This window comes from Sminthopsis crassicaudata, chromosome 2 (genome assembly GCF_048593235.1).
Source record: "Sminthopsis crassicaudata isolate SCR6 chromosome 2, ASM4859323v1, whole genome shotgun sequence".
NCBI classification, from domain to species: Eukaryota; Metazoa; Chordata; class Mammalia; order Dasyuromorphia; family Dasyuridae; genus Sminthopsis; species Sminthopsis crassicaudata.
Window position 1 is genome coordinate 295,554,678 of NC_133618.1, and position 18,325 is coordinate 295,573,002.

General features: G+C 32.2%; 2 protein-coding genes across 13 annotated transcripts in view; one reads left to right on the forward strand and one right to left on the reverse strand.

Annotated features, from left to right (window-relative positions):
• The window catches only part of EML5 (EMAP like 5), a 212,495-nt gene extending 204,642 nt beyond the window's left edge, over positions 1-7,853 (forward strand). Inside the window, exons 39-42 of one of the 2 annotated variants that reach the window (XM_074289783.1) lie at positions 247-350; positions 1,665-1,818; positions 3,013-3,113; positions 3,513-7,853. In XM_074289783.1, coding sequence (XP_074145884.1) covers positions 247-350; positions 1,665-1,818; positions 3,013-3,113; positions 3,513-3,549 — 396 coding nt within the window. In that variant the 3' untranslated portion in view covers positions 3,550-7,853. Of the gene's footprint in view, positions 1-246; positions 351-1,664; positions 1,819-3,012 lie in introns of both variants that reach the window. The other variant, XM_074289782.1, reaches the window with a different exon arrangement.
• A 448-nt stretch (positions 7,854-8,301) lies between these two features.
• Positions 8,302-18,325, reverse strand: part of ZC3H14 (zinc finger CCCH-type containing 14) — a 46,513-nt gene continuing 36,489 nt past the window's right edge. For all 11 annotated transcript variants that reach the window (XM_074289794.1, XM_074289792.1, XM_074289790.1 and 8 more), the window contains 5 exons: positions 17,095-17,215; positions 12,191-12,327; positions 11,611-11,702; positions 9,604-9,710; positions 8,302-8,578 (listed from right to left, as the gene is read on the reverse strand). In XM_074289794.1, coding sequence (XP_074145895.1) covers positions 8,572-8,578; positions 9,604-9,710; positions 11,611-11,702; positions 12,191-12,327; positions 17,095-17,215 — 464 coding nt within the window. In that variant the 3' untranslated portion in view covers positions 8,302-8,571. The remainder of the gene's footprint in view (positions 8,579-9,603; positions 9,711-11,610; positions 11,703-12,190; positions 12,328-17,094; positions 17,216-18,325) is intronic.

Sequence of the window (18,325 nt, forward strand, 5' to 3'; positions counted from 1 at the left end):
ATCAAAAGTATTTATGTAGTCTTTTCATTTAGGTACTCTTAAATTTGGTCTTTATACTACTATTTTAATTTCCATATTTTGATATTTTCTTTAGTCCCTCATTTCATAGAAAAAACTGAAGTGCTCATATTTTTTAATTTGAAAATATGGAAATTAGGTGACAATATTGTACAATAGCATTTATAAACTCATGGCTTTTGCCAGTATCTCATGCAATTAAAATCTTTTCCTTTTTTATGATGAAAGGTCTCCACTGGTTCATATAAACGGCATGTCTATGAAGTGCCTTCAGGAAAACAGCTGATGGATCAGGCTGCCATTGACAGAATAACTTGGGCTACATGGACTAGGTAAATGTTTCAAAGGCTCAGAATTAAAGTTTTCTGCAAATGGCTAATTTAGCTAAGGAACAATTTTCTTAACTCTGATATATAAGGCAAGAGCTGTCTGAAAACAAAATAACCCAAAGGTATTCATCTCAGTTATACTTCTCCAAGATGCTCTCAGAAAATGCCTGCCTATAAATAGCCTGGTGAGCGCTTCCTATGCAATTAAGAAGTGAACAAAGAATAAATTTTAACTGATAGAAGCTAGTTTTGATTTGTGATGTCTGGTGCTTGTCTTAATATCCAATTTTTTTTAGAATCTCATTTTAAAAAATAAAAAAATCAAAATCACTGACTAGTTAGTCATTTTTCTTTACTACATAAGTATGAGGGACAGTTAAGTGGCACAGTAGATGAGTCCCAGCCCTGAAGTCAGGAGGACCCGAGTTCAAATATGGCCATAGACACTTAATACTTCCTGTGTGACCCTGAACAAGTCACTTAACCCAATTGCCTGAGCAAAAAAAAAAGTGTTATTCATCTCCAATTTCCAGTGGCAGCATTAACTTGGAAAGAGATGGATGACTGTTTTGTTTAAGCAGTAACTGCCACTTTTCTCTCGAGGCTTCTTTACAATTACATTTAAGTTGTTACAAAGAAAGATCTTGGATGGGTACAAGTCAGTGTGATAAATTTCAGCATGTCCTTAGAAACACAAGTTAAAAAAACTGCAGAAATTACAATTATTATGTATTCAAACACAACAATGATGACACTCTAGGCAGTTGACATAATCTTTGTTATACAGACTCCACTGACATTTTTCCTAATATTGGTCATATGTTTGTAAAGGTTTTTTTTTTTTTTTTAACTGTATAAGATGAAATTGGTATAATTCCTTTGGGAGAACTGAATTATTGATTTCCATGTTGTCGGTACAATTCTATTAGAAAAGTTATGTTAAGTATTTACTTTTAATCCTTTAAAAGAACTGTCTTAAGCAGCCTTTTAAGTATCAACTTGATTTTGAAAAATTTATTCATTGGCACTAAAACAATTTAATGTCTAATTACACAAAAATATGTAAACTAACCAGATATTCTTACAAGTAACCATTAATTCAAATGGGAGTTTCTTGCCTTTAGTTCTTTCCTTACATTTCCCTAATAGTTTATTACTAATGACTTCCTCCTTTAGTTGCATATTCTATGGGTTTTCCTTAGACATCTTGTTTAAAATCCTAGACATATTAAAACATGTGCTTTTTTTCAGCAAACTGTAACTTTGGGATTTTCCAGTGAACACAATGACTTTTTTTCCTGTCCTTTCCCTGCCCAGCATTCTAGGAGATGAAGTAGTTGGAATATGGTCGAGACATACTGAGAAAGCTGATGTCAATTGTGCCTGTGTATCTCATTCAGGAATCAGCCTTGTAACTGGAGATGACTTTGGCATGGTCAAGCTATTTGAGTTTCCATGTCCAGAAAAATTTGTAAGTGTTTATTTTGGTTTAGTGTTTTGTTTTATTGGACTGGTTCTCCCAAGTACTTTTTTAAAAATTATTTGGACTTAATTCCCTTTAAGTCAGAACCTTTAAAAAACAAACCCAAAAAACTTCTATCCCAATGCCTTTCACTTAATAAGCAATTTTTTCTTAAATTTTAAAATGTTGCAGGCAAAGCCCTAACTTCAGAATGCATTGTATTCCAAGTTATGTGTCACTTACCTAGAACCCAAATAAAATTTTTTCATTCAGAAAATTATTTACATGACATGGAGAGAGAAGCTCTAAAGGTTGGCAACTGAGGAGAGAAAGGTCAGTTTTGGAGGCAGATGTTCCATGGTGGCTATTCATAAATATCTAGTTCAGGTCTAAGGAAGCCAAGGGTTGGCCATATTTTTTCATTTGGAAATATTTCAGTTTCTCCCTACATGCTTAGCAAATTAATCTAAATTTTCAATTTTTTTAGGGTATCTTTCACATCCATGAATAGAAACAAAGCTTTTAAATTTTAGTGTGCACACCAAGTTTTAAAGAATTTTGTTTATATGTGTGTGCACACATATGTAGAGTGTGCATATGTACATATGCTCACACATAACACACACATACATTTAAGTGCTAGTTTCTCATTCCAAATTAGAACATAAACACTCCTTGCAAGTAGTGGTTGTTTCATTCATTGAATTCATATTCAATTCCCCAAAACTCAGCATTATAGTTAATAAATGTTTGATTGTCAGGAATGTCTATTTCTAAATTTATATCTATCCATCTATATACATATAGTTACCAACTCTAAGTTATCCTAAAGACACATTTTTTTTGAAACAGGATGGTTATCACATTTCTGGGTATAATTTGCTCTCAACACACATATACTAGGAAAGATGACTTTTTTTTTTTCCCATAAAATAAGACATCTTTGCCTGGAAAATCAAATTTAACCTATGCCTTATTAAATACCATACAGTGCATTTGTTTCTATATCCAAATATCTACTAAAGTAAATCTCTTTGGACTAAGCCACATCTAAGACCTAAGACCTATCAGAGAATCAAGGTCTTTAAAATACTCTAGATAGCTTTTCTAGCAGGTCTTTGTTTCATATGAATTTGTCTCCTAAAGGAAATTTCTGATGTCTCATTCATTTTCACCATGATTTTCCTTTTTCTCCCCATTCAGGCAAAACACAAAAGGTTCTTAGGTCACTCTGCACATTTAACCAATATTCGGTTTACAAGTGGGGATCGACATGTTGTCAGTGCTGGAGGAGATGACTGCAGGTCAGTATTTTTCCCTTCTCAAAAAAGGATTAGGAAGGGTAGAATATCAGATGAAAAAAACTACAGGAAAATAATTACTAAGTAACACATGAAAGGAGTGTCTTTCAAAAATTGAGTTTAAAGAATGTGCTGTGAAACAGATTATAATTCATTGTAAGAAGGTAGAATGATTATTTCATGTTTAAGAAAAATAAGATAGGAAAGACTAGAATTTCTTTATAGACTCCATTTGGCTAATAGTACAAACATAACAATTTAAAAAGTGGTTATTGCTCACATTCTTTTAGAACCCCACAGAACTTAAGTGTCTTCATTAAACTTCATCAAATTTTAAGTACCTTAAACAAATTGCATTTTTTTCCTCTAACAACTTATTTTTGTGTTTATTTCAAACTGCAGCTTATTTGTCTGGAAATGCATACATATGCCACACTGAAGGAGACTGGAATGCTAGGAAGATACTATATAAAATTATTCAAGAATACAAAAAGAAAAGCCTTTGCATGATCAAGAAATGGTGCTAACTCCAAAATGAATCAAATTGGGGAAATGCCTAGAATCTTATCAGAAAGATTAATATAGTATATATGCTGTGTCAGAAAGATTAATATAGTATATATGCTGTGGTACTAATCATGTTGGTAATCTGTTCACTGCCAGAAATTCAAAATAATATTCAGATAAATCACAGAGTTGAATGTGATCTTCACATAAGATCAAGGATTTTATTTTAAACAAAAGTAATTTTTTTCTGGGCTTTTAAAATCAATTTGGCAAAGCCGTGAGGTACAGTATATGGTGTAATCAGGAATTTTTTTTTGGGGGGGGAGGGTAGGTGAAAGACCTTTATTCTTTATATTCCCACTACCTTGCCCATTCCTGTTCACTTTTTAGTTTCATTTTCTTTAACCTTGCTATAGTTATTCTTTCCCATTCTTGTCCTCCCCAAAAACAAAACAAAACAAAAAGCATTGTTTTGTTTTTTTTTGATCTAAAAATGAATGCTGATAAAAATGGTCAGTCATGCAGAAAATATTTTTGAAAGACTACCTAGTAAAACACTATATGCTATCTATTTTGTTTAGGAAAATGAAATTATTTCAAAGTGTAACTTCTTCATTTCAGCAAATTGGTAGCAAACTAAAAATCTGACAATGGCTTACATCCAATAAATTTTCCCAGAAAAAATTTTTTAAAAACTTAAGTTTATAAAAATTGAAGTCATTGCAAATTTGGAACTATCATATCCACAATGAGTAAATCAATGCTTACTAATGCACATGAAGCTGCTCTCATAGACCATTAGTAATTTGATTTTTGCCATGACATAGAAACAGATGTTTTACTTTGTGAATGCTGAAAAGTGTAACTCTTAATTACTGCTTTATGAATACACCTTTGGCGATTTCAACATCAAATTTTTAAAATGATATATTATCACAGTCCCAAAATGTTTGAGCTCTCATCACTTTTTTCTGAGGTTCAGAAATTAGCCATATGAACAAAGAACATTTAGTACTCTAAATAAACAGAAAATTGGAGTGATGATTCTCACGTTATTTGTGGTATAAATAATACTAACATATTGAAATATTTTTAAATCAATAGAAATTTTAGGCAGAAATAAAACTTAACTGGAAGGCAACATATTTGAAAACCATGATGATTTATGTTTTGATAAGATTTAGATGGCATGTCTGACATTTCTTCCAATCTTGGGACTCTAATACTATTTTAGTTGGACTTGTAAAATATTATTCACAAAGCAACTTTGTTTTTAAAAATTATGAATGTAAAATAAATTCACTGGTTTATGATAAATACTTGGCATAAATTTAGTGTGAGGGAAAATTGTTTTTTTCCCTATTGAGAAGATTCACACAATCTTCTACAGATTGGTTTTTCCATTGATTTAAAAAAAAAAAAAATACTAAATCAAATGAACGTTGGATCTGTTTCAAAATTGAGCACATTAAAATTACTACCTGGCTAATTTAGACAAATCAGTGATATACTTTAAATTTTTCCACTATTGCCTTTTAAAGGACAAACAATTTGTACCATTTTATGTATGAAATTAAAGTCCAGTCCCAAATTAGAAAATCCTTATAACATCTATTTAAAATACCTAAAAAATCTATTGTGGGCTGGCTCTCCCTTTTCCCTGCTCCTCCTCTCCCTCCAGTCCTTAAGATAGATACTTGGATGTAGACTATTACATTAAGTCATTGGAGTACAATGTTTTAAACTGCTGCAAAAAACACATCGATATATCCCAGTGGCTTAATTTAATGTGGCATCCAGATGTTATTTAACTGCTTTCAAAATTAGCTCAATGTAGAAAAACCAAGTCATTTGCCTTTATGAACAATGCAAATATTTGCTGTATGTGGAATTCTGAGAACAATTTAATTATGTCAAATGTAGATCTTTGTTCTCTGAGGTGAAAACATCAGAGGTAAATAATGTTAAGATTCTTTATTTTATCATTGGATTCTCCCAAATTCTGGATAAAACTAGTTTTAGGATTCATTCATTTTCTTAATCTTTTAATCAATTCTCACTTAACAAATTTCCCTAATAATATAGCACTACAACACCCAAGAAGTAGTGAAAAGAAACCTCTCCTAAGCTGCTCAGTGAGACAGTTCATTTCAAAAACTTTTAACGTTCACATTCAGCACAGAACTAGTGTGTTTCCAATTAGTGATAATGCCAGTTAAGCAATAGTAAAATGTTAAGACTATGGAGTAAACTTTGTCCAACTACTTAATGCTTTTAAACAATAGATCTTAATTAACTTTTAAACTAGATAAGAAACATAGCTGCAGTACTGAAATCTTCACTTGATTTTTTCTAAATGATGAATTTTAACAAGAATTTATTTGGCAAAGTATCATATAAAGTCAATCAATATAAGACAGTACTGAGTAGCATGCTCAAATTTCTTCTATGTATCCCAGACATTTTTTAAAATTTGCACTGAAAAGAAAGTGGAGATTTTCCCCCTCAGGCAGCATATAGTAAGTCTCTATTGGGAATGAGCTATTTTGGAAAATTCAGGTTAGGTGACTTCTTAATTTACATCCGTAAAATTTGGCAGATACTAGACAGCCTTAATCCAAGTCCTCTTTAGTTAAAATTTAAAACCATATTGCTAATTTTATTTTCAAAAATTAATTGTGGGGAAGATAAAATGTTAGATCATATGGGTATATACTGCCGTATTTTATTAGCATCTTTTCCAGTTTCGTTTTTAAAATCCTGAAGATTATTTTTGTGTGCATGACATGATTTGGTTAATTTTATCAACTTGATTTGTAATCTATTACTTCCTGTTACCTGTAATTTCACTGGGTTTATAATTATAAACACAAGCATGCCAAAGCCTACTATGCACTCTTTGTACCAATCACTGTGCTATTATTGTCAAGACCAAAATCATCTCCCTTGTTTGGTCCTCTGTTATTAATTCTGGATCAAACTTTAAAAATTACCCAGCATTCGTTTTGTGTGTGATTTCTTATGTCATAGAAACTGTAGTTAAAAGAACAAAGCAGTTATATTTTTTATGTAAGTGGCAAAATGTTATATTTCGACAATCAATTTCCCACATATTAGTATGATTTTTCTCCCCAGATAAGTTCCAACAACTGTTAACCTGTTTGGTTTTTGTTGTTGTTTAAATATGAGTGGAAATAATCCTATTATAGTCTCATTTTTCCTAAATGGAAAATTTAGCCATTTGAACCAAATATGTTTATTCATTTTACTTTATAAACATTTTTTGGGGGGTGAGAAAAGGCCTTGTTTCTGTCATTAAGTTTAAGTTTAGATTAATAAGAATGTGAGGGAAGTATCTTTTCCCCTAAACCAAACAGCTTTGTACTTTGAGGAGAGGTGGAGGAGGTGGTGCTGTAAAAACTGCACAAAAAATGCATTTTTAGCCTGCTTCTCCTTTAAAATCATTAAACCATGCCTTTAGAATCAGTGTAGCAATTCTAGCTTTATCCATTTTGTGAAATAAGGAAGTTTCTAAAGGAGACTCTTCTATTGTTCATTCTCTATAGGATGCACCAAGCCAGTATCTATCTTATCTTATGTAAACAGCTCAATAGCTGGAAAATTAGATTGATTTAATATATATATTTTGTTTAAGGAGGAAAATTTTAACCTTTTAAGTTAGCTCCTTGCCTTCTATTCATAATTGTGTTTGAAAAAAATCAATGTTTCCATCTCTACTTCAACTAAATAAGGAATGTTCTTTAAAGCCAATTTTGCATTGTTTTATTCTGAAGTATGTATGACAAACTTTGCTTTTAATCAAATGGAGCTTTTTTTCTTTCCTTTTCTATGTTAAATGGGCCCAAAGACATAGTCATATTAAACAGGTGAGGGTATCTTTAAATGTATTACTCTTATTTATCTGGGCATTTAATCCTTGACTTTATAATTCTGTAATTTAAAAATATATAATTTAGATCTGCTTTATTAAAAAAAAAATTATGCTGTTCAACAATTATAATTTCCTGGTGTGTTAAATTTTCATAATGTGAAGATGTATGTATAGCTATATATTTGTTAAAGCAGAGTTTAATTTGTGTAGCAACTGTTTTATGATATCCTGTGTATATACTTGTAAAAATTCTTTTGTATATTTTTTGTGAAAATGTCATTCCCCAAAAGATTTACTGAAAAAAGCATATGTAACTTAATAGTAAATGAAAACATTTTAAAGAATTGCACATTGTACACAATTTTTGCAGTTACCATTCTAAATGTTTTACTAAAAAAAACAAACAGCCTTCCTTTCTATTCTTTTATAGCAGCTTTGCTATGGAAAAAAACTTGGGCAAGTAGATCCCATCTGACTTACAAAGCCCAAAACAGCTTCCAAAGCAATAAGGTTGTGTTTAAACTGCAAGGTCTGCATCTGTTTCCATGCTTTTAAAATCGGGAGTGGGGAGAGGAAGGGAGAGGAAATCACTTGATGGTTCACCCAACACTATTTTTATTCTTAGAATTACCCTGGCTCATTTCAAACTGGTTAGGGCAACTGTATTTATATACACAGCACTAATATAGGCCTCATAAAAATGATACAATCAGACTTTTAATTACTTTAGATACCACACTCAGAATTCTAATTTTATAAACACTGGGACTCAAAGTAGCAGGATACAAACCATGCCTCAAAATGTTTTAATGGAATTTAAAGTAAGTTTTTTTCCTTACACACTGACTTCTCTTCATAGTAAAAAACCCATGTTAAAACCACTTAATAAAACTTACAAATTTGAAAAATTAGACACTTCAAATAGGCAACAAACTTCATATTATGAAAACAATATATTCCAAGTTCAAAAGATCTGATAAATTTGTAGAATGTCTTTCACCAGTAGAGTTCAAAGATGGGAGCTTTTAAAATCCATGATCTTCTAGCTACAATGTCTGGTTGTCATTCACTAAAAAAACAAAAACACAAATTATTACTGTGTTCTTACATAATTTTACCATTTTCCTTTAAGGAATCTGATGTAAACCAAATATTGCTTTTCAAGTCTGATCAAACCACAGCTTACTCAATTTTTAAGGCATATATCATAGGGATCAAAGATGATAGCAGCAAAACATCGAGCTTTAAATAAGCAGGATAACGACTGATTTTGTTTTATTTCTTCTTGACAAAATTTAGAAGTTATTCATAAACAATTCAAAATGTGCCTCCTCAGTAATAGGCATTTAACAAATTCTTAAAACTAAAAACAAACAACAACAACAACAACAACAACAAAAAAAAAAAAAAAAAAAGGAAATTATTCAGGTTTCTAATTAGAATAATGAAGGGATTTATTTAGAAAACTCTTGACTCTTAAGTTACTCAAAAAGAGCAAGAGCCCAGAATCCTTGATAATACTGCTGCACCTGGGGCTCACAATCATTAGGAATTGTTTGAATCAAATACTGCCAACCAGTTGTGGGGGAAGAAGGGAGATCAATAAAACTTTTTGCTGGAATAGTTTAAAAAAAAAAAAAAAGTGACCCAGAGAACATCTAAATCAAATCCATACCCAAATAATACCATACCATACCATCAAGTAGTCATCCAGGGTTTATTCTAGTGAAGAGAAAACACAGCCTCTCCAAGCCAATGGATAAAGCTTTTCCTTACATGAAGCCTAACTACTAAATGTGCCTTCCTGTAACTTCAGTAAGTAGCATAAGAGAAGCATCTTTTTCTGTCTTTTATTCTCTTAACACCAATTTAAATGCATATCAGTTATTGAGTTCTTAGAGAACTCAAAGATCACCTAATGATGATCACTTAGAAAATGCTTTTTTAATTCAATCTAGCCCTTTCATTTTAGAAATTAGAAAATCAAGTTAAACAGAAAAGTTAAAGAGAAAATTGATAGTTCTCTTGACTTAGTCCAGCCCTCTTTACACTATATTCTTTTTGTCCCTCTGAAGATTGTCATTTTGATTTTACCTGGTTTGAGGTCGAGTCCATTTCAAGGCATGACGTGGTGGCACAGTAATTGCTGGATGGTAAAATGTGCAGTCAGGTCTCGTACACTGAGTGTTAAACCTACAGTGCTAAAAAACAAAGTTTTTTTTTTTTTGTTTTGTTTTTTTTAAATTGGCTTTGTCAAAATGTAAAAATTTAATATGAAAAGATCTGGCCCATAAAATTCTCATCTTTGCCCATATCAGAGAGCTTAAGCAAAGTAATCAAATATTAGGGATAGGAATCAATGGCTTTCATTTTAACTTGTTGTCTCATACTTTCCATTCCTCATTTATAACAGAAAAGACTTTAAAAAACACTTCATCTTATGCCTAGTACAAAGTAAGTATTTAATAAATCCTTGCTTAATTGAAGGGCTAGATTTGTCAATCCTACAACAAAACAAAAATTTTCTATTATGGAAAATCTTATATATTTGTATGTTAACTTTTTTGGTCAGTCACATCCTTTACTTTCAAAACAAAAAATAAAATTTAGAACTATTTGTAACTTGTTGGTAAATTAAATATCCTTCAGGCAGACTTATCTGTTAGTCCAAATTGTAAACTGATAATGGTTTAGACCTAGAAGGAACCCTTTAGAGATCATCTAAACTTCTAAATCTAATCTAAACTAATCTATAATCTTCCATTTTAAAAAGAAACTGAGAAGGTATCTAAATATAAAATTGTTTAGTGAGGGATGAAAGAAAACTAAAACTTATGTGAACCAGTTGTTATCATTACCATCTTGGCTATAAAGGCATATTGCCCAACCAGTATTACTTTGACCAAATCCAAATGTAACAACACCGTAAGATCTCTACCCTCATACCACTCCGGCCAATAACTAACAATAATGGATTTGTGCTATGTAGACCTACTACAGGAGGTACTCCCAACCTTGTCATCAACCTTTTAGGAATCAGTCAGTCACAGAAAACTGTATTTGATCCACATATTTCACCATTTCCTTCTAATTTTGAGTTTTTATAGTACAAATTTATGTAGCTATATATTTTTTATTTTCCCCTAATTTCATGAATTGCATTAATGTTTATAGGGAATATTACTATAAGAGATGAATTCTACCTCTTGGCTCTTTCCTAGGTTGAGGAATGCTTTTCCTCAGGCATAGAGAACAATGAAATAGATGACAAGAAAATTTTACTAAAAAAGAGGTCACATCTAAAACTCATTCTGTCTGTCTTATTTATTCAATTCCCACCAAGTACTGCCAAATCAGTCTACTCATTAAAATGATAATGTATTGAAGGATCATTGTCTTTTTAAATACATTTTTCCTGAAGCAATAAATCCTAGTGGTTTGCAAATCAATAGTTAAGTAGGATATTAGCCAGGCATAGACAGATATAAACTACTGGACTTGGGGAGATGAATGAGTTAAATGACGAAAACATAGTGACCACACTATGGTCATAATTTATTATTAAAAGCTATAAAGCAAATCCCATTATCTCTGAAGTCTCCAAAACCCAAACTGTTTCTTATAAAAGAGTTCCTAATCTCAACTAAGAGCCCTGGAAGAGGTATCAACGCCACAGTTTGCAAATATGTGGTAAATTTTCTCTAATTTATTTACATGACTATCTTTACTTCTGATGACAGAGAGACTTATTCTCAGTGCAATGATGTATCAGTAAATAAGAGAATCCCAAAAAGCAAATATACATCTAATTTTAACCTCCCCACATTAAAAGATTTGGCCATGTCACATTCAAAGAGCAAAGAAAATGTTTAAGAGCTAAAAAGTCTGGCCAAGAAAATATTAAATTTTATGCATAATACTTAATGCAAAAACAGAAGAGCTTTATAGAACTTTCAAATGAAAACACTTATTAGAAGCAACTCAAGGTGTTAACCTTTATTCATCTTTGAATGTCTCAAAATTGAGATTTCAAAATTTTCTAAATAATTCTTTTTCTAAAATGAATAATTTTTTTAAAGAAAAATTATCTCAAAAGCTTACTTTTGGATGATAGAAGGGACATTCCATTTTCTTACAAGCAGGGAAGTAACGACAAAGCTGACTACTGGAAGATGTTGGTGTTGGTGTTGGTGCTGTTAATTAAAAAAATTTTAGGAGGGATTAATGAAATTTATAATTAACTCAATTTTTGAAATGGATTTTAAAAAATTAAAATGAACCTTTAATCCCCAAAACAAGTGCTAAGTTTCTAAAAATTAAGAATTTTTGGACTTTAAAATGATCTAGAACAGATTACCCCAATTTGTTCTTCCAAAGCTGACTGAATTGGTCCCTTTTAAATACATAACCATTAAGCATTTCTTAGATGGCAGAGCATTATTATCAATGAATTAAGTTAATCAGAATCTACTACTATATAAAAATGGAAGAAAACTCTCCTTATATTTCCTTTAAACAAGTATGTGAATGCATACAATTAATGAAGCCACCAAGTTATTGAGTTGTGACTCTATCTATAAAAAACTTTCAGACTCAAAATAAAACCTAAGCCAAATACTGTAATATCTCAAAAAACTGCCCATACAGAAATTCCAAATGTCAACTTGCAAAACTGACTCACCTGGTTTGGGAGGCAGCACTGGGATTCGTCTACTGGCATGAGTGTAGGGACAATCTGGTTTAGTACATTTTGCATCATATTTACAGTTTGGATGAATAAACAAGCATTTTTCAGCAAATTTACAATTGGGAAAGGCTCTGGAAAAAAAAGAAATGAATATTATTCAATCTAAACATCTCTTTGTATATTGTTAAAAGTTCCTTTGAAGGGGGCCTATTATTTTTTCTGGAGAAACACATGAACACAAACAATAAATGAAGCAACATTTAAATACAAGATACAAGGCCTATTTCTTTGCATATTGCTTGTATATTTTTAAAAGCTTGATATTTTAAGGAGAGTAATTTTATTTGCTTGGAATCAATTAATATCCAAATAATCTGAATCTTCTAGATAACTGATGTGAACTTTACCAAACAACATAGTGGATAGACCCCCAAGGGGAGCCAAGAAAACCTAGATCCTGCCTCTGACCCCTATGTTACTAAGTAACCCAGGAGGAAGTCACTTAATCTCTCAATGCCCTAGGCAACTCTCTAAGGTTCTACCCTGCAAAGCAAGTACTGATCTACAAGAATTTTTCCTTTCTGGGAAGAATTCCCTCCACCAATAAAATCACATGATCTAATTTCTTCCTCCCTTACCTTACCGAAAAGCATCAAAATTTTATTTTAATCTTAAAAAACAAACAAACAAACAAACAACTTTTTAAAATGTACTACATATTCTTTTTTCTCAGTATACTGGGTAACCTGAAAATAACTTAGCCTTCTCTTGAAGATTCTGGTCATGACAAAAAAAAAAAAAAAAAAAAAATCAAAACAAGATTGTAATTATGTCCTAGGCAAAACTTGCCAAAATGTATTCAAACGTTATATTATTTGTTGGAAAATTAATTTTCCTAATTCATTAAATTCAAAACCACAAAAAGTTACAAATCAAAGCAAAGGTTTTTACATCACTATAATACATTGTACATATGCAAAGATAAATATTAAAATATGTTCCCAAGAGTTGCCTATCCACTAATCCTGACTCTGGTTTTAATAATTATTCTATGCTATAAATCAGGGAGAGGAAAAGCATACCTGGCCATGGCCTGTTTTTATAAGGTAAGTGAGCTAAGAATAGTATGTTTCTAAATATAGTTTTATTGTAATTGAAAGTACAAAAACCATTCATAATTTATAGGATGTACAAAAGCAGTCAGGATATACATATAGTTGATCCCTGCTGTAGACAAATGAAGATAGTATAGTCTTTTGTCTAAAGAATTGCATATAATAATAACCTAAGAAAACAAAACAAAACAACAACAACAACAAAAATTTCATTCTTGCTTTACTTATAAAAGTAGAATGATGGGCAACTACACATAAAAGATTCTCAAATGTCATTCTGTAAAAATTACTGAAATAAAGGCAAAGCAACCTTATTCCTGATCAGTTTTCTTATCTGTCATAAAAGCTGCTTCTTCACTGCTACTAGCAAACTCCTCTGGAATTATCAGCAACTTTCAAAATAGCATTTCTATATAACCAAGACAATATAATAGTTATTCATCAACTTCAACCCCTTCTTTTGGGTCCATTTCATTTGTACTGCATTTGTTTAAAGAATTTGAAAGGAATGTCTTCTAATAATTTGTGATAGGTGTTCTAAAAACATATTACATTTCTGAAAAGATGTAACAAAGTCATAGTTTTCTTCAAGTTTTCAATGTGACTTTTTAAAAAAAAATTAGGTACAAACATATGTCTCTTTAAATATAATAACTTTTTAAGTCCTATATAATATGCCTATAAATCAACTCATGAAAGAGAATCAATGGAAAATACTAGCAAAGCATAAAGATATTCCCATATGAATGTTAATGCTGTTTTCTTTTTGACCTGGGAACTCTTGATCTTGGCTATGACTTTTATAATGTTTTCAATTTGCTTTTTAGGGAAGTGGCTTTTTTAAGTTTGCACTTTAGTTCTGAGAGATCTGGACAGTTTCATGATTTCCTGAAATAATGCAGGTTTTTACAGTTTGGTCATGATTTTCAAAGAGTTAGGCAATTTTCTAGTTCAATTATTTTCATAGTATTTCAGATGTTATCATTTTTCAGTCTTTTAACTTTAGGTAATTATTAAATTTTCTTTCCTCAAGCTATTTTCTATATCAATTATTTTTTATTATCTTAGATGTTCTCATTTCTCAGTCTTTTAACTTTGTTCTGATACGTCTCATCTCACTGAATCAGTGAATTCTATGTTATATTATTTTTACAAAGTCCATCACCTGAGATTATTTTTCATCTTATATTCTAAGCTATTATTTCTCCTCACTTTTTCTTCAATATTCCTGAATTCATTTTTAAATCTCTTGCTTCATTTCTTCCAAATTTTAGGGTCACTGGCCAAGACAGTCTTTTTTTATTTTAAAGCTCCATTATCACTTCTGGGCTTATCACATTGGGTTTTTTCCTTCTTTTTAAAAATTCAATTTGATTATTTTCAGTTATGAAAATAATCCTGTCTCTCTTTCTTCTGCACTCTGAGTTCATCAGACTCTATATGGAGATATGTAGCGCGTTTCATCATAACCTCCGGAATTGTGCTTTACTCGCTAGATTGATCAGAATCTTAAATCTTTCAAAGTTGTTTATCTTTACACTATTGTTACTATACAAATTGTTCTCCTAATTCTGTTTACTTCACTTCGCACTGGTTCATACAAGTATTTCCAGGTTTTAATATTTCTTCATTATGTTCAGTTTTCTTCCTTTACTCACCTCCAGCCTCAAGAGTTCCTGGAATGAGATTTCATGAAAAATTCAGGCTCCACCTCCCTTCTCATACTTTTGGGTGTAGTTGACACATTTTACCCATAGTAATTGCCAAGTTGAATGCCATTGCCTGTGACATCTCTTCTGCCACAACCCTTAGTTGGAGCCTCCATCTCCTGGTGGCCCAATAGGGAAACTGGATTTGGCCTCTTCTCTGTTATCTTCTCCTTCAGCAATCACTAATAGGAGATGGCTCCAATCCCATGTGTGGCCCTATCAGGCCTGAGACTAAACATAGGCCAGGTACAGGGTCGCCTAGTGATACACTATTTCTTCTCCTAGACCACCAGGGGGTCTAGGTACTTGCTTAATTTCATTACTTAATTTCTTTTGTCATCTTATGTATTTTATTTTAGGCATTTGAAAAGTTTTCTAGGAAAGGGTACATTAATTATCAGACTACCAAAGGGGTCCATGACAAAAAAGCCTACCATCCAACCTCACTAAGTGCCTTAGGCACTTGCCCATCTGGAACAGGTTCTGTTCCCCACTACGGCTTTGAAAGAATTGCAAGATTTTGTCCTCTCTGAGAGTCTCTTAGGGCCCAGAGCCTATCCCCTATTATGGCTCCAATAGGCAAAAGTCTAGGTTCCTGCTGGCTTTTGGGCCCGGTTTATTGGAGGATTGGGATAAATACCAGCCACCTGATCTGTCCTTCTCAAAAGTACCTTGAAGCATAAAATGAAGCTGGCTGTGTGACCCTGGGCAAATCACTTAATTCCAATTATCCCAGAAAAAAAAAAAAGAGAGAGAGAGAGAGAGAGAGAGAGAGAGAGAGAGAGAGAGAGAGAGAGAGAGAGAGAGAGAGAGAGAGAGAGAGAGAGAGAAAGAGAGAGAGAGAGAGAAAGAGAGAAAGAGAAAAGAAAGAGAGAGAAAGAGAGGGAAAGAGAAGGAAGGAAGGAAGGAAGAAGGAAGGAAGGATTAAGGATTAAGAACTTGCTAGTATTTTCCCTTCAGTCTTGTCAGGGACTAGGGTCCAGCTAGGAACCTTTACATTACCATTTCAACAAGTCCTTATACTACTTTCTCAAAGCAATCTAGCACAAAAAGAATAGTTATGCCCTAAGAAAAACACATACAATAAAAACACTGAAAACAAATGTCTTTTGAAAGACTTAAGAAATAGGATCAATGAAATGACCAATCATAATTCCAGAAGAGCAATGCTGAAGCATTCTACCAGCACTCTTGATTGAGACACAATGGACTCAAGGCAAAATCAGATGTTGTTTCTTTTGGACAGGGTAAATGTATGTTCCTCGTTTTGCTTGACAATGAACACCTCTTTCTTTCTTTCTTTCTTTCTTTTTTTTTTTTTTTTTAGAGGATGGATTTGAGAGGGACAGAAAAAAAAAAAAGTCAACTATAAAGTAAAATATAAAAAAATCCAAAAGAATAAAGATCTGTTACCATAAAGTAAGGCATAATAGTATGATGGTCTATCATGAAAGTTATAAAAGGCATTTAAAGAAAAAAAAACTGAATTGGAGAATTTTCTAATAAAAAAATCACCATATTGAATCTATAAAGCAAAAATTGCTTTTTTGTATATCTAAACTTCCATATATCAGGTTTGCTAAAGTAGGGAATACACCAAAATTAGGAAATATTCCAAACTTCAGAACCCTAAAAAAAAGTCTATTAAAAGATTCTCAGTAAGTTTGTTCCATTGAACCAAGCTAATAATGTAAGCTTCAACAGGCCACCACTGTTTCCTCATTATTTTATCCAATAAAGTCAATTGTTATTAATAAGGACCTTAAGTTATTATTAAGTGCTTAAAGAAAAATTTCAGTGCCTTAAAAATTTTTCCACTTGAATACAAGATACACATAGACTGTGGCAATTACTGACCTTACCAAAATAACATCTTTTGAAGAACTAAGCCAGACATCTGTGTATTTTTTACCATATTTAAACATTGGTTATTACGCTTCTCAAAATTTATCATCTTCCACATGAGGCCTGAGACATATCACTGCATAACTAAAATTTGATCCCCCCACATTAAACAGTATCTCAGTCAGGGACGGAGGAAGAAAAGAGAATGAATTGGTTTTGTACAACTTACTTGCAGGACGAAGTTGGATGGTGATAAGCACATTCATCCCCATTTTTGCAGGCAGGCCAGTACTTGCAGCGCTCTGGTAGTTTCTCTGGTTTCTGTGTGATACTCAATTCACTCATCTCAACTATGAAAGGAAGAAGATTCAACAAGTATTTTGTTAATTATGGATTTTTTAAATGCCACGAATACACACCAATTCTGGTAATAACATCTTGTAAGAAGAGATTCTAAGGAAATACATATCTGGCACCTGAGAAACCAAGAGTATAATGGCCATCCAAAGTTCCTAAGTTGTTAAATGCAACCCTGAAAAAGTGGGGAAGGAGGCATAACGAACTGCATAGATCATTTAGAACATATCTTTAAGATTTACATAGACTATACACTATAGTTACTCAATGTTACAGAAAACCCAAGTTCTATCAGTCACACTAAAGAATACAGTGCAAATCTCACCACATAAGTGTTATAAGATTTACATAGACTATACACTATAGTTACTCAATGTTACAGAAAACCCAAGTTCTATCAGTCACACTAAAGAATACAGTGCAAATCTCACCACATAAGTGTTATAAAACCATTACTATTTTATGTTCTCACTTCTACCCCAAAACATGCATCATCTTTACAACATATCAAAATACATTGTTAGTGGTCACAGAGACTTGCACGCCTGGGAGAAGACCACCCTAGGCCTAACAGGTGATATCAAAATCACATTGTTAGTGTTCCACAGACTTGCACCTCTGGGAGAAAAAGACCCCTAGACCTAACTGCATGAAACAAGAGTGATACAAAGAATTTCTCCTCTCAACATTTGGAACAAGTCTATCTGAGCCCTGGGAGGCAGAGATGAAAATCAAAATATTATGAAATGACCTTAAGAACAAAAAAGAGGAAATGCACCACCCCTTTTTACTGGTAAAGGGGATTAAAAGAGCAGATTAGCAATACAAGCTCTCAAGCATGCTATCTGTTGGCTTTGCTTAACTTTTTCTATGTAATACTGCAAGACGTATTTCTTTGTAATAAGGAGAGAGGAGGTAGGAATATCACACATCCAGAAATGACAACGACAAACAAAAGGCCCCAAATAATTTTTAGTATACTATGGCAGGGAACTCTGTAATGCCCTCCTATTCATGAGGAGTTACAAAAGAAATACTGACTGATGCAGTAGCATCTATGATGACAGAAGAGTGAGCTGTCCTAAAGAAACCACACAGCTGGA